Source organism: Paralichthys olivaceus, chromosome 10, assembly GCF_024713975.1.
Source record: "Paralichthys olivaceus isolate ysfri-2021 chromosome 10, ASM2471397v2, whole genome shotgun sequence".
Taxonomy (NCBI): Eukaryota; Metazoa; Chordata; class Actinopteri; order Pleuronectiformes; family Paralichthyidae; genus Paralichthys; species Paralichthys olivaceus.
The window spans coordinates 10,875,113-10,902,825 of record NC_091102.1 but is presented as its reverse complement, the minus strand read 5'-3'; the positions used below and the strand labels follow the sequence as shown (position 1 = coordinate 10,902,825).

The 27,713-nt window shown below is 40.5% G+C and overlaps 1 protein-coding gene across 6 annotated transcripts; it reads right to left on the bottom strand.

Annotated features, from left to right (window-relative positions):
• Positions 1–2: 2 nt before the first annotated feature.
• On the bottom strand, positions 3–25,838 carry ppp1r9ala (protein phosphatase 1 regulatory subunit 9A-like A). 6 transcript variants are annotated; one of them, XM_020089922.2, is made up of 20 exons: positions 25,574–25,790; positions 23,044–25,132; positions 12,196–12,328; positions 11,804–11,924; positions 11,440–11,544; positions 11,028–11,160; positions 9,408–9,566; positions 9,247–9,300; positions 7,971–8,200; positions 7,686–7,782; positions 7,467–7,593; positions 7,121–7,272; positions 6,416–6,740; positions 6,273–6,330; positions 6,108–6,182; positions 5,590–5,794; positions 5,011–5,055; positions 3,303–3,419; positions 1,986–2,174; positions 3–1,243 (listed from the first exon to the last, which is right to left on the bottom strand). In XM_020089922.2, exons 2-20 carry the CDS (start codon positions 24,961–24,963, stop codon positions 1,085–1,087), a joined length of 4,404 nt encoding a protein of 1,467 aa, XP_019945481.2. In that variant the 5' UTR covers positions 24,964–25,132; positions 25,574–25,790; the 3' UTR covers positions 3–1,084. The 6 variants fall into 6 exon arrangements, with proteins under 6 accessions (XP_019945481.2, XP_019945482.2, XP_069388382.1 ...); XM_020089923.2 differs by having other exon boundaries at positions 25,537–25,739; XM_069532281.1 differs by lacking the exon at positions 3,303–3,419.
• Between the last annotated feature and the right edge of the window lie 1,875 nt (positions 25,839–27,713).

Genomic DNA, 27,713 nt, shown 5'->3' with positions numbered 1-27,713 from the left:
CATAAAGTGAAAATTAGTTTATTGTAGCCGTATGTACCAAGAAACGTTTCTTCATTCCAGAAGACGTGGGAAACATCTTTTGCCTTGCAGTCCCAACATGTTGTATTCTATACTGCACATGGAGTCAAGCTCGAGAAAAAAAAAAGAGGAAGAACTTGAGTTTATCTGTCAGTGACTCTTCTTCCGGCCTCACATTCATACATGAAGCTGTGCTCCCGACTCACACAAGTCCTTGTCATGGGCTCATCTCGCCATCTAACGGACCAGCGAGGTGTACGTGTAGCGGACCTGCACATGGTGTGTTTTTACATGGAGCACCACGGCACCATCTCAGCCACACACAGTCAGAGTCAGGGACAGCAGGAGCAGCATTCACCTCGTCTCTACTTGATCGGTTTTTTTTGCTTTCCATTCAGCAAAAACAACAGCGTGGCTATTCTACTTAGTAGAAAAAATTTGATAGTATAAAATGAACAATGGTATTTGAGTAAAAAAAAAAAAAAAAAAAAAGATATGCAGTTCAATAGGCAACATGTATAAAACGGATTTATACATTTAAAACCACGTCGCCCATTGAAGCTTAAAAGACAAATATAGTGCTTTTATCTGAACTGTACAATCATGGTTCCTGCAGAGGAGGTGTACATGGAAACAGGCAAGTTATACTAGCTAAAATATAAAATGCGCAAAAAGCAGTATACATTTAATTTTAAACTTGTGCATGATTTGCAACAAACTACATCATATCTGACATTTCATAATTAGAGCGTTTTAGTGGTTAAAAATGTTAGGATACCTTTTTGGTCACATATCCAACTCATGAGTGTTTTTTGACATCCCCCGACTAACAGATAAAAATGGTTTGAGCTGATGTTTGTTAAAACATTTGGGTGAAAACAGCGATGAGGGAAGAGACAGGAGCTACAGTCAGAAGATAAATCACTACTGGCACCTCAGGCAGGGACAAAGTTCTGTGGTTATTGGCATTAACATGTGGCATGAAGAACATCAGCATAAAAAGGCTTTTCTTAGAGTTCTGTGATAAACTTGATGCTACATGACTTCACAGAACAGAGCTGCCACCTCAGCAGACCGAGTCATTACTGACAGGAAGTTTCCCACTGCGTCGAACCTCCTTCTCTCTTTTCTCCCTCTGTTTCTCCAGCTTCTCCTGAGCTTTGCGCATGTCCTTCAGCTTCTTCTTGATCGTTGAGCGGTCGCTCTGACTCGACACGCCGAGTGCCTGAAGGGCCAAGAGCACAGATTTAACACGTCAGAGCATATTTAGACCAAAGTTTTCATCATTTCTTTTCATCACCATTCATTCATTTGGTCTTTACTCTGAGAAAACAGAGTACATTTTTACAAATCAAAATGTCCCAGAGTTAATGAGACAACAAACTAAAACCCAAAGACAGTTTACTATCACATGAGGAAACTTAAATTGGGAAATATTGACATTTAAGAGGCTGGAATCTACAAATCAAACTAAAAATGTTCTAATGGTCAACACATTGATTGATCGACTAATGGTTTCTGCTCTTTTTCTTTGGATTTACATCAGGATATTAAACTGAAAACTACACAAAATATTAGTCTTAGAATTTGCTATGAGAAATGTTAACAATTAGGATTAAAATATTAATATATTAAATATTCATTGGGTAGTTCTCCCATCATCCTTATTCAGTCTTCCTGTCTTGAAATGTTCTCTCCTTTCCTCACAGGAAATTACAACGTTACCATTAACTTGCAACTTCTTGCCACAGGGTGGCAGTCAAAGGCTGACGAGGCTTAACTTATGACTTATTTGACAGTAACAGAGGCCTCTTTGTATGAGGACAATAAAAACATTTCAAACATCACGTTCCTTCCAGCTGCATCATAACACAGAAAATCCAGAGTCAATTATCATCACCGTTGATTTTCATTGGGAAAATAGAATCGTGGATCCCACTGTGTGTGCATGTAAGTTTTTCCTTGACCTTTAATTTGTCACTATCCAAGTACAGGAGCTGCTGTCCGTCCACTCCCTTGGCTGTGAATTCAGGTGTGTACTGGTCCATGTTCATTCCCATCAACCAGTGACACACTTGCTGATTGGTCCATTCAGACACAGGCCGGTTCTGCCACTGATATTCTTTCCCTGCAGCTACTGGTTCATCATCCAGAGTCTACACAGGACACAGATAAAACAAACAGATATAGTCAAATCATCTAACTGCTGCTTTAATGAGAGCATCAATATTTTATACTTTCTATTCAAATGCAGAAAAAACTGCATGGTTCTGAAAATCTTTCCAGCGTTCAACTCCTTTGTGTAATATTTTGCTCTACGGTGAAAAGATCACTACTCATATCTGGTGCATGGAAAATAGATTATAATGACTTTATACGCAGATATAGTTGATGTTATAAATCAAATCTATGCATTCAGTGTAATAATCTCCCCTAAAGAGGTTTTCTGCAAAATCATTTTGGAGTGGATGTGATTAGAAGGGATTTCTTAACATTGTCACTTCGTTCAACATTTGCGAATTTTTCAAAAAATAATGAGAAACAAATCTGTCATGTTTAGGACTCATATCTATGAGTGTGTGAGATTTGGTGCAGATTTGATTCACTGTTGGGCTTTGATGGAGGTGTGAGCTCTACTAAGTACTATTCTAGTTAATGGTCGTTAAACATTGATCATGTTTTCCAGTTCATTCATAAAAATCCCTTAAAAAGAGTTCCAGATAAAGGTACGCAGTATGTAAACAATAAACGAAAGCACATGTGCAAGTTCTACTGACATGTGTGATGAACAAATTCACCAGGAGAGCACAGAGAAAAACATGCAAGCAATCACAGCAAAGTATCAACATTCTCAGATGCATGTCACTATGCGTCCTCGTGTTTCACTGAGAGAAACTGAGACACTTAAAGAACTATAATAACAGAGGTGAGGTACCACTGAGCAGGCAGCACAGCCATCAGTTTTGTTCCGTGCCAAAGCATGTACTGAAAATGAAGCATTGGTTGACAGTTCTAACAGAGGCAAACATACAAACTTCACATATCAGCTGACCGAAGCTCAGCCAAACGACTTGTAGCACAAAACAGCTCTAACACACACACACACACACACACATGCAGTTCTTCTACTCCTCCTCTTCTACTCGCTATTAAAACGTGTCTGTTATGTGTGTGTGTGTGTGGGGGGGGGCTCAAAGAGCATGCTTGAGAACCTCGCCTCTCAGCTGCATCAAGGCGTCCCACATGGCTTTTGTGTGACGGTGCAACAATGTCGAGAAACTCACCTCGCTGGAAGAGAAGATTAAAGTGTGTGAGCGCCCAGACAGATTGGGCTCCGCAACTAACCCAGAGATGTCTGAACTGGGACTGGCAGCGTTAGAATCATCTATGACTGAAAAACTCTGGAACAAGTGGAAACAAGGAACGTATTTACTGAAAAGTATCACACGTCACAGATCTACGAGAGGAACACAAACATGGTGCTGCAGGTGTGAGGGGCTGTGAGGGGAGAGTGTTGGATTAATAACGAGAAATGATTAAAAAACAATCACAGGGGCAGTAATCCAAGTTTGATCTTCATCGTGTGGAAAGAAAGTGAGAAGATCAAGCATCTACTATGAAGCACAATATTCAAGGTGATTAAAGCTAAAACCAGTCCACCACCAACTACATCAACATCTAAACTACAGCAAGTAACACGATAGGCCTTTGCACACTAGAAGCGTTTTTTTGTGCAATAAATTTGCACACCAAGTCAGTGCAAGCTTCTGATCAGCGATGGAATTTTGCTGGGCAATGGAGGCTTCTGTTTTTTTGGACCCAGGTCAAGTTTTTTCAAGGTTTCTCTTCAGACACGCACACATGTTACCAACAAACAACTTCCTCCTCTATCCAGTCTGATATCAACTTTGATTGTTGTAGGTTTATTTAATGTACTATGTTATTTTTGTCTTAAAAAGAAAATGAGGTGACTTGAAGCTTGGATCAAACAACAGGCGACACAACTCCAGTCGAAGAAAATGATTATGCCAAATGTGCCCAGCTGTAACTGTTTAACGATGGGACCTCAATACTAAAGACAAACTATGATCTTGGTGCCAGATGTTGCAGCAGTTCCTCGAACTTAAATAAGCAGCTTTGGTATAGTTTATGCTCCTGAACCAAGCAGTGAAAAGATTCTCCTCTCTTCAACAATAGTGTATGTGTCCAGGTATTTCATCTGTTTTTCCTTTCACTTAGTTTAAGGACCAAAACAGGATTGTTTAATGCTGATTTCATCTTTCTTTTCCCAAGGCACGATTTAAAAAGAATCCTTCAGAAGTACTTCATTCTCTAAATCGCGTCACAGTTCAAATGAAAAGTCCTGCACGTCCAAAGTTGCCTTTGATTAGTCACGTTGCCATTGATGTGCAAAGGCCTTAAGAACACAAACATGTGCTGTTAGATGAACTATCTGGCTGATCAAATTTATTAAGGAATCCAATCTAAAAGTGAAACTGTAGCTTGTTTTTCAGACATATGTGAGTTAATTAAGGAATAAAAAAAACATCCAGATGTGCAGGCGGTTGCACCAGCTATGTGAAAGAATGTGCAGTTTAGTTTTATTATGTGGAGTGAGGATTTCATTATTAAAACAGGCTGCAAAAAACAAGTTAGTTACTTAAAAGCAGTTAGTGTTGATTTCACACACAAGTCTCTGATCGGATTTGATTTGCTGGTGCAACAAGCCTGACAGACTCTTTTAAGCTTCATTACTTGTCTTCTAATATGAGCCAAAAGGCTTTCTGAATATCAAGATACATTAGAGAAATTAGAAAATTTGAGTTTCTTATATGTAGTTCTAGTTTCTAATAGCACAACCACAAACTCAGGACAAAACATGTTTTTTTTTTTGTTGAGATGAGAAATTACAGGTTGCAGAGCAGCATTTGTTAGTAATGCTCTAGCTAGTCGTCTAAAATCAAAAGTGAAAACAAAAGTTGTATACTGTACCAAATCTAATGAGCGACTGAATAAAGAGGACCAGGAGAGATTTGTCTGTTTAAAGGAAACATGATTCAGTGAGAAATAAGCACTGACCTGCCATAGTGTACACAGCAAAACAACCAAAACCCTTCTCTTAGTAATTATTTCACTTTGGTTCGGCTCGCGTCTTGAACTCATTAAACAGAAACGTGGGAACATCAGCCGAACCACAGCCTGTGTGACGGTTTCAGCCGTTTCACTGGCTGAGTTTCATGCGTCACTTTTTTTGGAAACTCTCCCCGTCCCTCTGAATGCTAACATATGGATCCAGTTACTGCTGCCTCTGCACAGTGCAGCTTATTTTGAAAAACGGAGAGATGGCACACGTCTGTAAACAGCCTCCTGTTATGTGTCTGCTAGTTTTACACTTTCAGTGATGCAAGAAGTAAAGCATGGTCGTCAGTCACACATCAAGACCCCATTGCTGGCACATCTCCTTTTCGTTTATATAAAATGCTACTTATATCTTAATGCAGTACTGGATACAAATACTCTCTACATCACAAATTTACTTTCATATTTATTTAGTCAGAGGAAGTCTCATACTTTATTCTTGCGATCATGGCTTTGCTCGCCGCTCGTCTCAGTTGCAGTATACGGCAGGCTGCTGCTGGAAGAGGACGGCTCTCTGTCTCTGTCCCTCTCCTTGTCTCCAAACCAGGTGAAGGGCATACAGGTAGGGATGGAGGTCATGGACTCTGCAGGAGACAGGTTCCCAGCTCCAGGTTCATCCAGTAACTCTGCCGACCCCCTGGAAATCAATGAAAGAAGAAAAAAAAAAATATGTTTGACACACAGATATGGGAAAAAAGCAATCTATATTAAGCTTTGACAACAGGAGTGTAGAAGTGCAATATTTATATTAAATAAATAAATAAATACTGGAAATAATGCGGTTATTGTCTTTGTGGAGTTAAGCTATTTACATGAGCCTCTGTTTTCCGATGAGGATGTCATATTTTACATAGATGTCTGACATATCTCTGTAGCACTTCTAATAATATTTACAGCCCAATATGGTTATGGTATCATTATAAACACTATTTCTAATAGTAATACAGTACCTGCTGTCCAAAGATGCTCTCATTGCCTCCTTCTCATGTTGTTTTTTTCCTTTGCCACCCGACTTCCGGAGGCCACTGTTTTTAAACATCGGTAACATTTGTTCCATTAGCACAAAATGGTGGGAAATTGTAAATAAAAAAATAGTGGTTTCTGTGGAGACATACCCAAAGTCTGGAAATCGTCTTTTAGGTTTTCCTGCTGGTGAAGGCTCATTTAACTCCTCTGGAATCAAACCATAATTATCAGTATCAGTAACAATGTAATAAAAGCTTTGCTAATGCAGCCATTGTAATTGGGCCTCACAGACCTTTGGACCCTTTGCCCTTTCCTTTGGACTCTCTCTTCTTGGCATTGCGCATCAATCCAGAGGGGGAATGTGGTGAGCAGGGGTCTTTTGGAGGAGACAAAGAAGGACTTCCGCTGCTTTCAATGCTGTCGCCCTGTGATGGTGACAAAGACGGGCTGCTGCAGAGCTCCACCGTACTCCTGGATCCCTCTCTGGCCTCGCTGGGCTTATCTTTCTGTCCATTCCCAGGATAGCAGACAGTCACAGGGAGGAAGAGGCTTTCCTGGATTGACCTCCGCCTCCTGGGAGATTCCTGCTCCTCCTGCTCGTCGTCTTCATCAGTTTCCTGTGGAGACAAAGATAATTATTTACGAGGACAATGCGAGGAAGAGGGGATGAAAGCTAAATATAACAGAAAGCCTCACTGCTCTGTTCTGATTAGCTGAGACATGTATGCCTTCTTTTTACATGGCACACATTTGACCCTATTATCATAACAGTAATTGATTCCTGGTGCATTGTATAATCACTATATTATTTCAAGGTATATTGTTGTTTTACAGAAGCAAAACTTTTTTTTCCTTGCATGTGAACTCTGCTTTTTAGGAAAAGGTGATCGTGTCATTAGGCATTTTCCTACCAAATAATTTGCTCTTAGAACACTGGTCTGTGATTTGCTGCAAATAAGCCAATGTTGTAGTATTTCCACAGTAGTTCAGTTCTGACCTGAGAGTGAGTTGAAGTCACTGTAAGGCTTTCCTTCAGTTTGTTCCGGGATGGAGGCTGACGTTTGGCTTTCTGAGCCAACAAGCCTTTAGCTCTGTGTGCACTGGTGTCCAAACGCTCAGTTTCAGGCACCAACTCACCCCAGTCTTGTTCTACAGAAGATAATCAAATAAACCAATACACACTTCATCATCAGTCATAAAACATTATATTGCAGTTGTAATGATTTACTAGGGCTCCCAGGAGTTTATGATGCATGTAAGTGAATGTTTGACAGGTCACAGTCAAATAAGTGACATGTGAACTTAAGTTTTAAATTGAACTGAATTTAAATGACCCTTTGTACCTGACAGTGAGTCAACAGATTGTGTGTTGGTGACTGAGCCTTGGCTGCTCAGTCTCTCCTCTGCAGCATTGTCCTGACCACTCTGATGCTCTGCACCTGACGCCCCTCTGGATTCCAGGACAGAGATCTGTGGACAAACCAGCAACACCTCAGCTTATTAAAGTCTCCAGCAAGTCCACTGTGGTGTATAAGAACCTTTTATCTTATCCGGGGTCTTACCCTGTTCTGTAAGATCTCCAGCTGCTCCTTGTACCACTTATCTTTTTCATCCAAAGTTTTTTTCAGCTCCTCCTCTTTCTTCACAAAGTCTATCTCTCTGAGGAGGAAACAAGAAAATGCAGTTTCTCGTCAGACTTTTAGCTTGTAAACAAATATTTCATGTAATTATCACCAAAGAAATAAATCGCAAAAGGTAAAATCAGGGAGTAGTAAATTTGTCTTATGAATACAGTGATTTGAGTGAACCACTGAAACCTAGTGTTGTATAACAGAGAAGAAACTCACTTCTGCTGGTAGTCCTTGAGCAGTTTCTTGGCCTTGTTGTACTTCTTGTCCAGGGTCTCATACTGGGCCTGAGTCTCAGCTAATTGTTCATTCACATTCTTACACAGAGCCTGGGCTTCCAGCCAGTAACTCTCCATCTTCAGGATTTTATCACTGCCATCCTCGATCTTTTGCTCCAGTGCAGACTCCCTGGCTTCCCACAACGATCTGTCTTCCTCTGATGCCCTTAGCTGAACAGAGATGTCGTGTTATCTTTGCTAATCCATTAGATTGAATTTGTTTAACAGGTGGCCTGACACAGCCTGTGTGTTAATTATTGTATTAAGCAGTAATTTAGAAGAACTAGGTCACACATTTTGACTGCTTGTCAAGTGGTATCCTATTTTCTCCAATAATTTACTATAATAACATCAAAATTTTACAGTGTCTTATAATTCAAAGTTACGATGTAATAATTTAAGTCCGCTGCCTGCAAAAATGCTAGGAAAACTAATTTGCAATACGTATCCCCAGAATCAGTATCAGTCATTGCAACACAATAATAGTGAAAGGAGACATATTATGATCATATTCAGGTTCATAATTTTAATTTGGGTTATTACTTGAAAATGTTTACATGCTCTAATGTTCATCACTTTCTTCAAACTGTCCATTGCAGCTCTTCTTTTCAACCTCTGTCTGAAACACTTGGTTTTACTTCCTGTGTTTTTAAGGTTGTCCTCTCACCCAGCCTTGCCCACTCTGTTGTGATTGGTCAACCCCTTCCAGCGCATGAAAGAAAAGTTGGCCTCTTCTTTTGATGTGCCTTGCTTTGTTAGGGTGCGTGCCAGACAAGGCACCAGGCCTGTATTATACAAATGTGGGCCATCTGCCATCATAATTGTGCTAAGTATTGGTTGAACTACTGACAAAGGGTTTCAGAAGCTTAAGAAGCAGTGTTTTCTTTGTGAGGAAGAAGCTCCCTTTACCAGGGACTTTGGGTTTTTTAACTTTGCAGAACTTTTCCATAAATAAACCATCTATATAACACACAAGACGAAAGAAAACCTGAAGAAACATAATATGTCTACTTTAAAAGTATCACTCGAAAAACCTTATTCGATATATATAGCATAAATAATAATGGAAGAAATATTAGAGAATATGTCTTTCTGATTTGGTTTATTATGTAATGTAACTGCATTCATGTGTATTGACTGGACAGGGTACTTATTTTGAATGTATGTTATGTGAATATCTTAGAAAAGTATTTAAAAAGATGATTGTATATCCATACCTTTTCCTTTAGTTGAATTATTTCAGCTGCCACAATGCTGTGTTTGAGCTGCAGCTATGCAACAAAAGAGGGGAAATAAATGTGGTTATACCCATTACTGTATTTTATTGAATCCTTGTTGGCTCAACAGAGTTTATAAGACTGTCACATGTGGGTGATACCTCTTTCAACTTGAAGGCCATCTGAGAGCTGTCCATGTTGCTTGGCATAAACAAGACCTCAGAATCCGGCAGCTCAAACACCTCTACATTCCGCCCTGGAGAGAAATTGGAGCACAGAATCCTCTCATCCGTTCCTTCCTGTTCCTCATAGCGCTCGTCCTGAAATATGATATCACACATGGCATCACATATTGCAAAACACCAACACAGCCTACATGCCCAGGAACAGGCTCAGCATGTGTCAACAACACACCCTGTGGCACCCTTTCCCAGTCTGGAGAGAACATTTTAATCGATACATCAAAACCAACCATCAGTGGGCTGCCTCACACTGAGGCTCTGTAGTAATTTGGAAACACATGTCTGATAAATTGACACATTAACATGATCAATATTCTCAGTCACAAAATGATCATGACACTATAAACACACCTGCAAAGACATACAAACATTTTGCATAACCACATGGTAGGGAAATAAATATGCACATCACAAAAAATCCTGAACAGTCCTGAACATTCTTCCTTAAAGTACCAAGTCTCAGCTTTCATTTGAGTCGGTTTACATCAACAACTGTGTGGGAATATATGGTGCCCAAATTTCAGGGGTTTAAAAGTAATTGTACACTTGGCTATTGAATGTTTCTTGGCGTCTGTTACATTTCTTTAATAGTTCATGGACAAAGAGCTCACAGGTTGAGGTAAAATACTTTATTGATATAAAAAAGCAATAATTTATGGTTTGCCGACCAACAAGGATTTTTGGGGGCCAAGGCCAGTACCGATACTAGGGAGTAAAATATTTTACGATACTGATATATCAGCCAATGCAAATATTTTTTTCTAAATTGTCAATGATTACTAAGATGTTGCATAAAGACCCAACAACAACCAAGAGTTTACAGTGGCTGCAGTGGAGCTCCACAACAGGGCATTATGAGTTAAAACGACAGAATCTCCCCTAAAATTCTTTCTCTATCGTTATAAACCTACTCGAATAAAAACTCATTTGTAAAGCTGAGACTTTTTTTATGTTATTTCCAATGTTTTATTTCAAATTAAATGTGTTGAAACACAGAGTCTGAGAAACAAAATATTCATTACAGTCCAAACTCCTGGACTGTACTCTCAGCTCAAATCTCAGTATTGTTCAAGTAGCTTGTGGCTACTTGAATTTCGCAAAATAAACATTTCTCAACTCTGGTAGACAGGCAGCAGTTGAATAATAATTTTTCTACACAGCACAATGGTGACACATGGCTTACTCATAGCCAGATCCTTGTTTCCTTAATAAGCTACGTGGGATTGGACTGGGAGTGGCAGGAGGGAAACAACAATGTCAACATCTAAGTAGTAATTACAACTAGAAAAATATGTCTGGCTTATTCATTAGGACTGGACAGAAAACCAGACACATATGGATGCCTAACATAACCCGTTTACAGATGAGGTTTTATATTGTCAACGCAAAGTATTTCAATACACATAACAAGCTCTGTAATCATACGATCGCCATGATGAAGTGAACGCTCACAAGCTACTGTACATATTTATGAATCTACCAACTCTTCCGGCCATTTCATTTAACACAAGAAACAACTTTCCAGTACAACTTTCTCACCTCCTCTGTGGAGTGCTCATAGGGATCATCCAGGTGTTGCTGCTGCTGCTGATTCTTCTCCTGCTCCAGTGTCTCGCTTATGAGGCGCGCCACCTCGCTTTGCATCCCTGGCCTCTCCCGTCCAATCAGGAACCTGTTGTTTTATTCATTTATTTTTAATAAAGCAACATGGCAATGCCCAGTTAAATAAAATACTGTACATGTTGCCTGGAAACACCATATTGCAGTTAGACCTGACCCTGTCGTGTGTGTCTTTTTTATGTCCACATCATAAATCACTAACATGCCACATTACATCACATCATTTATGCCCTCTGGATTCTTAGGAAACAGACAGACTCAATTGTGAGATTAAATTGGCTCATTCAATGGTGAGAAGTTAATTTCTAGATGAAGAAAGAGATGGTCTTACTTCACTGTGCCTTTGGTGTTCTTTAGAACTGTAGCTGCAAACAGTTGTGTAACGCCCACCAGACAGATACCATCCACCTCCACTATCTGGTCATTCACCTGTATCCTACACAGACAAAAGATAGTGATTAAAGGAAGAAGTTTTCAAAGCATTTCAAACAGAGACCCACCCACGTCATCCTAGAAGCAAACATAAAAGAAATTCATTAGCTTAAGTATTGAGACCATTTTATTTATTGTCCTCATGAGGACAAAAATAATTTGAGGATTTCCTAGAGTGCGACATTAAAACAGTATTAGTCTTAGAATGAGATTCAAGTATGAGGTTGTGCAAAAATAGAGTGAGTTTTGCTGCGTTAACTCACCGTCCATCTTTCTCAGCTGCTCCTTGCTCTGTAATGGTTTTCACAAAAATGCCCAGCTTTTCCAGACCCTGGTCAGCTCCCACTCCCATTCCTATGATACTGATGCCAAGCCCATTGTCTCCTGATGGAGAGAAAGGAAAAGTCGTTAAAAACTGTTGGTTGAAAAAATTTCATACGGGATAAAATTTCACAGCTTTACACCTTAGACAATTTTGACAAATCAAGATTGGTGTAAAATCGACTTTTATGTTTAAACAGACTATATAATTTGATAGCACTGATATGACATCAATAATACAACAGCAAAATTTAAACCACAGTCTAAACCACTTAATTGTTAAAATACTCAAAAGTCACTAATGTTCCTTACTGGTTGCTTCCTCTAGCCTTACCTTTCTCTATCTCCACAGGAAACACATCCATCTTCTCCACTCTCTTCTCTAGCTCATACTCTGCAGATGCAGCGACTGGGTCCACGTCATCGTTTCGCCGATCATATTCCTCATTGGAGAAAGTACTGTAGACCTGTATTTTTAAAATATCAAGTGCACAGAGTATCAGAGGCATTCGCAAAGAGAACTGCAAATTATTTTCACTTTTAAGTTATTTTTATTTATCTAAGTAAAGTGAACAAGGACATATTCATTTGGCCGAAAAAGCACGGTGAGGGAGAATTGCACACATTCTTTGGAAATGTACTCAGGAAATCACTGTGCTTTAACAGCTGCTGAAGGACAGCACAGCTCTTTGTTGATGATTAGGACCACTGATAATGAAATTCACTCATCAAATGTGTTATAATTTCCACAAGAATGTCTGACAGAGATTATGAAGAGGAATAATCTTTAGGTTGGTAGCTACTGGGGAAAGAAAAAGAATGTGAAGCCAGTGGAACAATCTGGTTTTCTGCGTTAAACTGGTCATAAAATGTGACCTGATCTTCATCATAAGTATTAACACACACTCACTATGTGTTTTAACCGCATACCGAACAACAAACCTTTGTGCCTTAATTGAATACATCCCTTCAAATTTCACAGAGCTGGTGGTAAAACATTAGTGAACTCTTTGGAATAGACAACTGTTTAAAACGTCCTTTGGCACCAATAACCTCTAACAAGCATTCAGGAGGAATTTTGGACCATTCTCCTTACAGAACGGCTTCAGCTCGGCCATATTAGTATGATGTCTAGTGTGAACTGATTTATTAAGGTCTTTACACGACACTTATATTTGGTTAAGGTCAGGGCTCAGACTGGGCCAATCTAAAAGGTGGATTATCCTTTTTGTTTTGAAGCCACCAAACTTCTGCTGTGCTTCAGCTGGCAGAGAGGCACCCTGACATTATCCTGTTAGATACAGTGATAAACTTAGGAATTCTTTTCCCTGCAATAATAGCAAGCTGTCCAGGCCCAGAGGCAGCAAAGGCCCAAACCATGATGCTACCTTTGCTCTTGTGATGATTTCATGTTGTTATGCAGTGCTGCATATTCTTCCTAAACAATTCAACCTTTCATTTTTTTCATTTCATCAGTCCATGAACATTTTCCCAGTCGTGCTGTGTGATATCAAGATGTTATCTGGAAAACTGCGCCTTGGTATTGTTTGTTTGACCAGCAGCTTCCTCGACATGGGCACAATGTTTCATACCAAACACTATGGTTTGCATTCGATACACCCATGAACAGAGATGTTAACAAGCTCCAGTGATTTGTTTAGGCCTTTGCCTGTTACTCTTGGTTTGTTTTTGACCTCACTGAGAATTCTGGTTTGTGCCTTTGAGTCATCTTAGCTGGGTACCTTTATCCTGAAAGTGTAGCCATTGAACTCAATAATCTCCATTTATAGATTATTTGTCTGAATGTAGATGAATATCTTTACTATTTAAGATTAATTTGTTACCGTTTCCAGTTATTATAAATTAAAATAACTCATCCACACCTAGAATCTTGTTGCACCAACTGGACTTGGTTGAGTTAGCTTTTATTGATCCCATTAGCTTGACTGTTCACTTACCTACACTGTGAATGTTTGAAATATGTACTCAATCTGGACAAGAACAATACAATGATTTGTGTTACTCATCCCAAAAAATATTGTGCTGGTTCATAAATGTAACTCATATGAAGGTCTAACCATATTTCATACATAAATGGAGATTATTTCAAAGAGCTAACTTTTTCTTGTGACTGTAGACAATCATATGCACGTATCCAGACATGCCTATTGAACCGCTGTTACTAATCTTTTGCATCTTTAATAAAAGATGAACCGATGTGAATAAAGTGTCATTGACAACAAAGCAGAAGATGCATTCCCAAGACAAACTGTTGAGGACATTTATGAGAGTTGTAAGAATCTGTGAAATTTGCAGGCAGGCCTCACAATGCACTGGATATGTCCCAGAGACTGTTTGAAATTATATCGCACACACAGAACATGAGCGGTGTGGAAAGTAGGGCACAGCTGGGGAGAGCTGAGCAGTGGATGTAGCATAGATCAATGATTAGAGTAGACAAGGGGATGTCATCAGCACAGAAAGAAGAAATAAAATCACAACCAAAGCAAAGAAAAAAATGTATCACTTAATCGTCAATCAACAGCCATTGCTCCAGTGCTCAGCAGCAGCCTATTAATACACACCGCTATATTTTGCCCTCGAATTCCACAGATACAAGTACAAATGGTAATCGTAATCCACTCTGAGAAACATTCCAGGGGTCAGGCTAAAGTGAGCAGTACATTATTTAGCATATAGTGGCCTGGAGATGACCATCTGACGTGTCTCAGCTACTACCATGTAGTGAGAGTGTACAGTTCATAATATTTCAAAACAAAGTCATCAGCAGGGCAGTAGCAAAAAGTTTTTGTCATTATATTATACTTGTTACTTGCTATAAATAGTTTTCCATTGCCCAAAGTAACATCTTTAAATCTCCTGTTTTGACAACAGTCCAAAATGCAACATTTGGTGTTTTGAATTTGTCGCATCCCATTTAAATTTTGGTCATATTTGGTCTTTGCTGATGCCAACTAGGAGGGCAGTTGGAGAGACCATTGATAAGGCTAATGTCCGAACTTGCAATGTTAAAGAAAGTGAAAACAATTCCTGGATCTCCCCTTTCAATCCAATCTGCTTCAAAAGATAATGGGCTCTTCTTTGGGCCATACTCCACCAAGTTTCAACAAAATCAAGTCTGCATTTTTTGCACAATCCTGAGTTCTTAGCAGACAGAAAACATTATGAAAAACATGCAATGAAAACATAACCTTGGTAGAGAAATACATTTTCTCTCAGACTGCTAATTACTGCAGCTCTAATTAACTGCAAAGTAATGTCTTCTAACTTAAGTTCCAGTCATTATCAGAATGCCTGATTATTGGTCGGATACCTAAACCCCCTGCTTGGACATTATTAGTCTTTACCTGGGTGGAGTCATGACAGGATGTTGGCAACCATGTCAAAAGGTGAGGCAGACTGAGTTAATAATGAGCAAGCTGAAATTCTGGCTCCACTGAGCATGTGAGAGTTTTATTGAATGATAGACTTACTGATTATATGGAGCAAAGAGTTGGAATTTTGAATTCAAACAGAAAAATGGGGAAAGTAAGTGAATGAGTAAATATAAGCTGCATGTAGAATATGAGACAAAGGATGAAGTAGTCTTTAGAGATTCATTCTGTTTGCTTTCATTCATAATTGCCTAAGAAATTATTACATGAAAATGGTTGCTTTATTTCTCTTAGTGGCAATAAACACAGAGCATGAACTTTGGACTTGAAACATGATGATGAAGTCATCAAGTCAAGTTAGTGAGCAAGTACAGAGCATTTCTTTCAAGAGCAAAGAACCAGTTCATAACACGCACAAACAAAGCTCAACAAGATCCTGAATGAGGGCTGACACAGAAGTCCACTGCATTTTATCCGTATTGTGGTAAAAAAAGGATCTATGCTTTACTCAGGGAAAACTGTGAGAAGTTAAACGTATTTTTATGCTTATATTCTGGATGTTAATTAATGAACAAAATCTGTACACATCTTAACTTTCAATATATTTGCTCTATTTTATTTTTATTTTAAGAGGTCTTTCTTTTCTTGGGCTGATGACAAGCTTGAACTGTAAGTGTTTACAATGTTTTGCCTTCACTGCAGATGGTCTAGTTGTGACTGATAAGAACCATTCAGGAAGTGAATGCGATTGTCTCAGTTTTTGCCTGTCCATACTACACTTAGGCCCAAAGTTTTATGCGAAAACAGACCCAAAGCAGTGACAAACTCCTCAATTTTTGACACTTGAAAACTGTGCAGTTGTATAAATGGCAGGTGTAAACATAGTGTGGATGTAGCCTCAGTATTATAACACAATATATTGCATACGGTCTTAGTCTTGTACCTTAACCAAACAAAATTAAGTAAAACTGTAGGTTGATAGGAATGATTGAGGCATTTGGCATGAGGCTGTGTGATGTCATCACAAACATTTTCACTCTGGGCAACAGAGGTTCTGAGGTCTAGATCTGCAGCAAGTCAAGACATGAGGAATTAACCACAAACAATCTCCCTCTGTCTTTTTGTCTCCTCACTGTGTAGCCCTTGGATGTAGCCCAAAACAGTGTAGATAGTAAGTTTCCAAAATAATTCAATAAACCCTCTGCTCATTATGTCAAAGTGGATTACAACATCTATTTGCACTTTACAACATCCATCTGATTTTCATACAAACGTATCCAAGTGGAATCATATTGTGTCATCTTAGGATAAAGACATACATGCACTGATATGGTACATGTGTGGGGACCCCTGATGTTATGAGAAGAAGTAGAAAACAGAATAGATAGGAAACTGGCTGATTATTCACAATACTGTAGTTCTGTGGTAGAGACAGGAATGCTATTCATGGGGCCTCAACTCTCCATCAACCCAAGTCTTCACCCTCTGAATCCGCCTCTTCCTTTTACACTTGAACAAGCCATAGACTGAGGGCTGGGTGCAGTATTGGTCATAAATTCCACCTCCACCATTGAAGTAAATGGAACATGACCAAACAAATCAAGTATGCGTTGAAAGGTTTCATTTCAGGCAGTTCTTATCACACTGATGTTTGTCCAAGTCCTCCATTTTCCAATAGGTTTGCTTTTAATCACTTATTTAATGCTATATAAAACGGGCTGAAACTTCATGTAGACAGATGAGACTGACTTGTGAGTGCTTGTATTGACAGGATCTTCCTACCACGATTCCATCCACAATCCTGGTGCACTTATTCAGGATATTTGAGCTTCATTACTGGATATTGGCAGAACATTGAGACGCATTGGCCCTATTAACATACAGTCTACAACAAACTTATTGCAATAGGTTTATAATCTATGACCCATATATTTTGCTCCCCCCTATTGGTAGTTACATAAAGAGAAGATTATAACTTCTAATTAACCAAGAAGCTTCTCTAGACATTCTTGTCCTTCTTTCATCTTTAAACCAATTCTGCATTTCTCTGAAAAACAAGCTTAAAAGCATTTCTATAAATAAGACGGACAAAGTTTATCAACTTCTAATTTAGTTAAAAATGGATTCACAGAACTAGAGCAGGCAGAGATTTCATCAAGGATGAAAGATGCTTTTTAGTTTAGACTTTGGAGACTTTAGTAATTAAGGGTTGAAAATGTAGGTTAATAGAATATAAGGAGAACCGCTGTATCCCAAGCCACGGCATTAGCACAGCAGCAGCGCAGCTTGGCTTCTTGGTCCTTCCTCCCACTCAATGCCAAAGTCTGTCTTTTCTGTTGCCATGGACTCCCAGGCCATTTTCAAACAATGCTCTGTTCTTTGCTAAAACTTTAATCACTCAACCTCTGTCTTCTTGACAAAAACGACAGAAATCAGTGTCTTTATTAGCTTCACCCTCACAAAAAAGTCTTTCACATTTCTTACTCTCTCCAGATATCAGATTTTCCAGCTACCAATTTTCCTTTGTGGCTCAGCGAGCACTGTCCAACAATTGAACAATACCAAAACAGGCAGGCTAACTCAAACAGTATGTAACTTAAGGAGAAATAACAATTTATTGTTGAGTTTATACAAAACAAGGTATTTAATGTGTTTTCATGCCAGTTCTTGCCCTTAACATCTTGTTGTGGTCAGTGGGGTTGTGTTGTGGGTCAGACAACTTATGCCACGCTGTAATTTTCCTCCAAAGAGCTAGCCATCAGCAGTGTGTGCGGGCCTTTCATCCATCTTTAACAAGTACAGTGGTCTGTCCTCACTACGTGTGCTCACACTCACAGATGTTCACATGCCCACACCCACACCGAAACCCATTCCATCTTTCCCCTCGTTCCCCTCCCCATAACTGAATACCAATGTGGGAAATGAGTCAGCAGCTGCGAGGAAAAGCAAACCAGAGGAATCTCTTGCCAGTGCAAAACGAGGGCTGACCACTGGATTGGGGAGTTCGCAATGTAAGCGGGCCTACAGAAAGACAGCAAATCAAAACATGCTGTGAGAGTGAGCTGGGGAAGGGGTGGTGGCCTGGCGCAGATCATAGCGCAATTAGGAAAGAAGGCATGGGGCCCAGATTTTAGATCCTGTGTAAACACACGAGGAAGAAGAACAAAATATCTGGTACTTCCTGTAAAAATGCCGAGTTTTCCACAACCACCAAACAGCTGACCACTTATTTAAGTCCAGCCGGCCACTTTACTGTCTTAATTTCAATTCGAACAAAATAGTTAAATTAAAAAGTTGCAATCAACCATGCAAGTCTATTTTATGACCATTAGCATTACAAACGCAAGCTTGATGAAAAAGAAAGATTCCCATCTTTCTGGGTCAGTCCTTCCACCATGGAAAACTTTCCATGGTGATGTTTAGTGTCTGAAAAAAATATTGCACAGACGGGACAATCTCAGTAGTTGGGAGAAAACACCAGTGTAAAGAACTTCACCACCATATAAATGTAGTTTGTATTCTTTCCATTGAGCAATTATGCAAGGTATTGTCAAATCATGTTTTAAAAATAAAATATATTTCAATGTAACTTCCTGCAGTAACGGTTAGGGGTTAGGTATGTACATTTTACCACATTATACATTTAAAAGACGGGGGGGGGTCCTAAAACTAAATTGCATTTAGTTTTAGGACCAATGTAACTTGCTTAACAAGTTTTTGTTATAAAGCATGAGTAGAAGAACAAGACAGGGCAACAACAGAACTGTGGATGACTGCTGGCCACTCAATATCAGTGTGTAAAGCCCTAATGGCCTTGGAATCATAAACACTTTGAAGAGTTCACACTAACTATAACTGAAATAATATTTATGTCTCTCTGCCTTGAACTTAGAGTGTTAATGTATGAACGAAGGTGGAGTGTGAGTGGAGCAGAGTGCCATAATGGAATCAAATTTCAAGGAGTGCAAACATGAACAGGTTCGGCAGGTCTCTTTATGAATGGCCCACAAAAGCTACATTTGTTGCCGCAAGGGCTGTTGAAAAGTTTAACACACATTTACAACTTTCAATGAAAACACACAGCATGCGCTAATGTTTTGGTCCGTAATCACACAATGAAACCTTTTTAAGGCAATCACAATCAGCCCCACACTCATCCCATGCCAAGCTGTTTAATGAACAGCATTGAGCTGACTGCATTAGTATTCAGCACCATCGTGTCAGATAGTCACCCACCATCCCAGGTGGCTGGAGAGAAGTCGGATCCTACGAGGGGAGGGCCTCTAATGATTGGATGAGGGTGGAGTTTTGCAAGACACATTCCTCTGGCCAGAAAGAAGACACATTACAGATAGGAAATGGAAAGCATAACACTACGGAACGAGTCCAGCCATGGTGCTTTTTACTAATCACATGAAATACACTGTGAATAGCTACAGAATCTTGTGAAAATAATTCCCCACTTTCCACCCTGAATAAATAATAAAATACCTCCTGGCTTGGAAGCATTACTGCAAAAACACCACAGGGCACCTATGACGCTATTATCTGATTCCACATAAATGTGTGCAAACTGCCTACCTGGCACATTGTGAAATGTCTACAGATATTGAAACAAAGCAGTACTGCTGGCTTCATGGAAATCCAACTGACAGAAGGATGTGTACGCTTGGATAGTCGCTAGTGTAGATAGTTTAACTATCTTCAGTGTAAACAGACAAAGAAATGTTGGATTTTCATTAACCACACCCTGTGCGTCCTGGTAGGGACAATGCCTTTCCTGACATATAACTGCGTGTGGTACTTCCTGTGACTTTGCATGGGTGGGTCACAGCGACAGGTGCAGACCATGGTTTTGGACATTTTCTATTCTGGTTTTATTTTACAAATCCTCTCATGTGCAACATGACAAACAAAACCTAGATGATGACCTCTCTTGAGATCTGATGTAACTCCCCTGAAAACGAGTCTTTGTCCTGAAGCAGATAACACACCTTCAGCAGAGAGCGTTAATCATTGATAACTCTTGGCTTTTTTCCATATTCAAGAGTCTGGGTGAATTACAGCAGATGCAATCCTGTAAACTGCAAAACCAAAGTGATCTGAGGTTGTAAAATTACTCTGGGTAAAGACATGTCTGGACGCACACAAATCTAATGTTACGGGCCTGTTTTTAATCTTCAGTTATAAACGAAACTACCTCCTCACTGTAAAGACCAAAGTTATACTTTAAAGAAGTGTTTCAATATTTATGCTGCTCATACAGCTGCAGGACACAGCAAACTTTTATACTGACACAGCAGCGATGGGACTGCAGCATTCCTATGTCCTACTAAAGTGTGGCTCTGCATTAAAATGTATGAAAAAGGATCTTCTCATAAAATATAAAAGGTATAAAATAACTTCAGTGTAAGTGCAGCGCTCATCATTTAAGTTTATTTTTTGACCAAAACATGCAAAAACTGCACATGTTCCTTTTCTTCATAAAGAGGAACTTTCTCTTCCACACAGGACACATCCGATGTCAAAAAGACTCTGGTTACATGAGCTAATTCTGTTCTGAGCCAGAAACACAAAGCACTTTTTCTCTCAGAGTTTGTAAAGACTCAGGTTTGCTCGATCACAATGCCAGCTCTGTCAAGCAGAATGTAGAGATGGATCCGGCGTTAGCAGGGGGTCTCCGTTAGCCGGAACACTGGTAGAAATGTTGGCTGTGACTTCATTAGCCAACACAACTAATCTGTAACCATAGCCCTTTGAAAAACTTCTGTCTCCTTTCCAGCCTACTTTACTCCAGGTTAAAGGATAATTTCCACCTCCAACAAGGACGTTGTGTTTACGTCCAGGAATTCTTTCAAAAATCCAGATCTAGTGATTTTAATTGTGAACTCATCAGGGGACTGCTGGGGCTTGGCAGAGGTATAGTTGGGCAGTTAGTTCACTCAAGATGCCATCCCCCTGATAATATTGGTTCATGGTACAAGTCCACTTGAGAATCGCACATACTAAACTTCCCACACAATACATAGTATGTGGGAAAAAATGACTGGGTACAGCTAGTGCCATTCAACCACTCCCAGCTCAATTGTTGACAGAAATAATCAAATAATTGATTTGTCACCATTAGGCTGTGAGCACGCAACAAAACCAATTCTATAAATTATCAAAGAAAACTTAAAGATTAATTGTGGAAATATACATGGATGAACCCCACACAACAACTCCAACCACGTGTCAGCTATTTCTCTTTAATATAAAGTCTCTTTCACATGAAGTCTCTCTTTGATGGGTGTTATGAGGACAGAGCTGCTACAGACCACAGACACAGTCAAGCATATTGTTGTGAACTGTAAAGCTGTGTTTATCTCTGTCATAGCTCCACCATGGACGGAGGAAGTACACTGTTGTTTGTGTCCCCTCCAGCCCAGGTCAGCTTCTGGTCCACTCTCCCAGGACCCCCTGCCAGGATGACTGTGATGAGGAGGAGGGACCCACACCCTGAGATAACAGCACATTTTAAGGCCTGGATAAACACTGAGCTATTCACAAAGCAAAGTGGAGTGCACTGGGGTGATTTGTTTTCACCAAATTTAGCAACATGTTGATTAGATATGATGATAGTGAAATATCCATGGTGGAAGATAGTACCCCCACACCCTTAAAATACCCGCAGGCAATGTTTACAGCGAATGATATGTGGCAATACTATAATAGAGATGACACCAACTGGAAAATCAGTTGGACTACATACTGTAAAGCTGAGACATACATCAAATACATGTATTCTATAAGATTAATTTGATTTTTATTTATGTAAGACATCAATAGAATGCTGTCTTTAGGGTTGCATTGTTTTAAACATTTCTTTGAACTTGACTGTTGAAGGAAGGTAAAATAAAACAAATATATGAATATCATGATTGCATTTTGCACACAGGCCACCTGAGACAGTCAGCTCGACAAACTCAACTGTAGAACATCTATTCCCAATGAAATGATGCTACGCAAATCACAAACACAAAAGCCAATAAGATCGTTCAGAGAAATGGAAAAATGCTAAATGTGCCTCTCTGCTGTTCACAAGGATTTATATCCTTATAAATTTCATGATAATAAAAATGAAGAATTCTCCCTGCAGTGATAGAAATAACCTTTCCATAATCTGTAAAAGAGATCATATGGATGAATCAAATCCCTGAATTCCTCCATGTTGGAAAGAAGAGAAAAGTCCCTCATGAATCACAACAGACGGGAACCACTCTGAGTAAAAAATACCAAACCAGTGCAGTGACTCAGAGGGTGATCCTGGTTCCTTTCTTCTGCTACTGTCTTGAAAGTTTCATATCTCTGTCTCACTCCTGCCCTCGTTCATCTGTGGCCCCAATCTCACATGCTTTGTTATGCAAACAGTATTTCCAAAAATATCACACAAACAACGCTGCAACCTCACATCCCCCAAATTTCTCCCAACTCTATGGATTTCTCTCTTGCAAGAAGAAGTAGATGAGGTTGTCAAACTACCCGCCTCCCTGGTTACTAAGATAAAAATTAACAACTAGTTGAGATTTTTCTGAGCTGTTTCAAAGCATGTGTGATGATAGAGTGCAGAAGCTGTGACATCAATACCCCTGACAAAAAACATAGCCTCTTCTAGTGTGTCGTATGTCTGCAGGGAAACGCCTAGTTCACGCATCATTGCTGAGTCAGTGAGACAGTGGTTTGTGATGACAGGTCTGTGCAATGTGTTTTCTGGTGGTTCAGATGTCAACACAATACAAAATACGTACCAGGATTGGACCTGTGGAGAAGTTGATTTTCCTCTTCGTGGGAGGCTCCTCCTCATCTGACAGACCAGGGGCTTCATAACAGTCATCATACTCCACATACATTTGATCCACCTCATCCTCCTCCTCTTCTTCCTCTTCCTCCTCCTCTTCCCTGAGGACATGGTCCACATCCCTGTCATCCACAAAGGCTGCGTTCTCAATACCGTACACTACTGGAGAGGCCCGATCCAGGATGCTCTCACCCACATGCTCCTCCAGCTCAGTCTCTTCCTCTGCTACCTCATCATCTTCCTCATGATTATCATCATTTGAAATCAAACTATATTCTCCTCTGTCCTCTTCCAACTCAAATTGCTCAACGTCCTCGAGGACTCTACCTTCACCCACAGTCTCTGCTAACCTTTGTGTCTCTCTTGCACCATCTCTAACTAAGACTTGATGAGGACTGTTACAGTTCTGTATTTCTGGTGGAAAGGTTCTTTTCAGTTCTATCGGTTGCTCTGAAAGGCTTTGCACTGTCTCCTCCTCGAACACACAATCTTCAGCGTTTTCATCTTCATTCTCCTCGCTCTCCGAAGATTCATTCTGAACAACCACCAGCTCTGCCCGTACCATGCCCACCCCTCTGGAGTCCAGCGATGAGCTCTGGCTGGGTGGATTCCCCCCGGAAGGAACCACACTGTCATTACTCTTGGTTTTTCTGGAGTATTTGGTCCTGTTGGTGTTTTGAAAGCCACCAGCTGATGGAGGAGGCTGCTTCACATCCCTCGGGGATGGACTATGTGGCTTGCCTTCATCTCCACCAATAGATGTCCTGCTAAATCCATCACAAGATGACGTAGAACCCTTGTAGCCGTGGCTAATTGGAGTTGTTTGGTCCGGTGAGGGGGGTTTGTGAGTGGCATCAGTTGTCGGAGAAACAGACTTGGAAGCTGCATTACTAATTGGAGATGTTGGTTTGAAGCCGCTGTTAGACCCAGGGGTCGACTGTTTGTTGGTGACACACGGCATCTGGGATGTATTTTTGTTAGTGGTATTAGTTACAGGTGAAGAGCTGGTGGCTTCTTTGACAGGAGACCTTGGTTTATGTAAGCTCTCCCTAGTTGGAGAGGTAGGCAGTGAGTGTTCAGTGGTACTGTGCTGTTTGGCAGACACCATCTCCCCTTTTCCAGCAGCTGTGTCGTTGTCTTCTGAGTCATTCTCAGCCATGTAATTCTCCAACCTCCGAGAAATTGGTCCTGAATTCAGAGACGCTTTAGACACATGCTTTTTCTCACCATCAGCCTTTTCATCTCGACTGTTTGCCGTTGATGTGGGAGTCTGCTCTGATTTGATAGTGGTCTCCGAAGATCCCGATACTCTCCTTGTGCTTTTCCCCTCATCAGAGGCACTTCCTAGGGACAGGCGACTCACGACTCTGTTCGGGGATTGCTTTTCAGCTACGGGCTGCTCTTTGATGCCTCTTTCAAAGAGCTTTCTGGTCACAGAAAACTTCTCTGCCAAAGCCACTTTGTCAATCTCAACCTCCTCCCCCTTGGGTGTTTTATCTAAATTGTGTGTTTCGGGGCTTGTGGTGGTGTTGAAGTTGACTTTGTGTGTGTTGGCTGGAAACTGCAGCTTCGGCGGGGAAACCGGGGTCACCTCAGACTTTACAGGAGGCTTTGCTTCTTGACACTCCTGCTGCTGACCATCCATCTGCAGGAAAATGTTCTTTATCTTATTCACTCTGGTGCCAAATGGCCTCCCCCTTGAGTCCTCCCGGGTGTCGCTGGAGCCATTCGTATACGATTTGGCGGAGCCCTCAGATTTTGGCCCATCAAAGGTGCATTTAATGGCGTGGAAGTCAGACTTGTATGCATTTCTGTGGGGGGATGCGCTCCTCAGGGTCCTCTCGCCCACTTTGCTTTCTGCTTTGATCATTTTCGTTTGTTTGTTTCTGTAGCCACAATCAGAAAAGCAGGGGATTGGGGAGAGACTGTAGTGGGTTGCTGGTGAACTTCTATCCTTCCACTTTTACGCATGCGGTGCCATGGTGGGGGGGCTGCTGTGTAGCCCTGTTGTCTCAACTACACAGTCACAGGGAAGTCATCTGCACAGAGAAACACAGGGAAAAGTCTGTTAATACAGAGACCTAACATATATATATACTATACATAAAGCAGGCATTAAAAAGTGGCAATCAAATCAAAATTCGCATGGAAACAAAAAGTAATGCTAGCTTAAAAGTAACTCTAGCGTGGGCAGTCGTTTGTATGCAGTTCGATTGTTATCGGACTTCGTGCATTAGCTAACCACTGTTAACCCTTCAACTAGCTAGCAACTTCAACTGCACTTAGTTTAAGTAGTTAACAGAGTTAGTTTGGTTGGTAAAGCTTCGTCGGAGATGTTAAACCGAAGTTTAACTCTGGGCCAGCACTTCAACACCGCAGCCTCGCTCTCAACAATTCATTGTAGCGCTTCAAGTACGAGCGGTTAGAAATGCCCGACACTCACCAGCGAACAAAGGTCAACAACTGAGTTCTCCTCTCACCTCCCTCGCGCTCCATCGTGTTCAGGCTCCAAATGTCGTCCCCGCTTTTTCTTCGCCGTCTCAAACTTGCCACTTCTGCTCGCTCTCCGCCATCATTCCCCTCCTGCTCCGGCAGCAGCGTCGTCCTGCCTCCTCCTCCTCCTCCTCCTCCACTTCCAGACCTGTCTGTCTGTCGCGAGGCTGCGCGCTCACGAAGAAGTTCTGGCTGAGCGGGCGCGACAGACGAGAACAGAGAGACGATCGGGAGCGCGCACACATTCCAGAGCGGTAACCCACCACTCCGCTCCTCCCCCCACCACTTCCATTCCCTCCTCCTCCTCCACCACCCTCACTTTCTCCTCCTCCTCCACCACCTTCACCTCCTCCAACTCCACTTCCTCCTCCTCCGCCACCTCCTCCTGCTCCACCTCCTCCACTTTCTCCTCCTCCCCCAACACCTTCACCTCCTCCTCCTCCTCGTCCTCCACCACCTCCACCTTCTCCTCCATATACATATATATATATATATAAACACATCATGATCACTCATTTAAATATATAATTCACCTTGTTAAGAAAAACTCACATTGAGGAGGCAGATGAGTCTAATAAAAGATTGACCAGCATTAAAAGATTCCCTGTAGATTTATATCTAGTCCCTGCTGCTTTGAATTAGACCACTGTAAAAACAATCTGTCTCTTTTTTAAAGTCCCACATTTAAATGGAAGTGCAATAGAGCAATCTTCTGGAGATTTTCTGATGGTTCAACAGTTTCTACTTAAATGACGTAACGCTTCTATATTTTGCAGCTATATAAAAGAGATTTGGTCAAGGCTGAAATATGATCCTCAGTGTGAGAGTGAAGTGTGAAGCCCCAGGTTCACAGCATGCCAATGGATTCAGATCATTTGATTTATGGGCCTTTTTACATAAAAGACAAACTGCAAGCAAAGGTCTGATCATAAATGTATCAATGACCGAATATCTTTCAGCTTCTTTAATTTCACGCAATTGGCACTGTGCAATGTTGGCTCACCGTCACATTGTGGAAAAAAAATGATCCTGTAAAAAAGGCCTATTGCACAGATGAGGTGAAAAAATACAGTTAATTAAGTCAAAAAGCTAAAATTTTACTGAATTCAGGAATATAAATATACCAGTTGGGAAGCACCAGGGCTCCATTCAAATCAAAATTGAGTGGAACAGAACTGATTCTATGCAGGAAGGTCCCATGGTCCCAGGTCTACAATCCTAAGGGACCCATAGTTCTTGAAAACATACCTAGGTGCTGGAAAAGTGCAGCCAGTGACAAGACAATGCAAGTTGTGCTTGTCTGTATTACATATTATACACAAAGGCATGCCAGCATTTTATATGAAAAACTGGCATAAATCATTGAGATACAAATTAAAGGATTAAAACCACTCAACAAAAAATGAGTCATAAGTGCAAGTATGACAACAACATGAGCTTGTCAAGTTCATACTCTTCTGACTTTAGGAGTTTGTTCCAGCTCTGTAGTACATAGAGACAAGACAAATACTTTAAATAATAGGAACCCCTCACATATTTATCTACTAAGGGTGTACTATATATGGCCTGAGTAAAAATAGTTCACCAGCAGATATCCTATATACTTCAGATGTTTCTATACAAGGTGTTTTAGACATTCTTGTTTCTATAAAATATGCCGACATAATCTGTTGGAGCGATTCCACTGAACTGTAAAAGATTCAACATATCAGGATTAAAACTCTCAAAATACAGTGCAATACCTTCTGTTTTTTGTTTCCTATTCATATGTAAAATCAGGTTCCTTCCCCTGACAGCAACACTCATGCAATTTAACTCAAAGGTGATCCATCACATTACATCTGTTTTCACAGAGATCAGCCTCAAACATTCTGAATGAGAGACATAGTCAGATTTCCTCTGTGGCTGAGAACCTAGATTGCAAAAATACCATCCAATCCCAGGAAACAGGAGCCAGAACAAGTGGAAGGAGATACGTGAACTCAACTTCAACTTGTACGGATATCACCTGAACTTTCTTACAAGATGATGATGATGCAAATTTTAAATAACACACATACATATGTTTAAAAGATATTTTCCATTCTTTAAGAGTGAATGTTGTTATGTTTGATGAGTTCTCAAAAC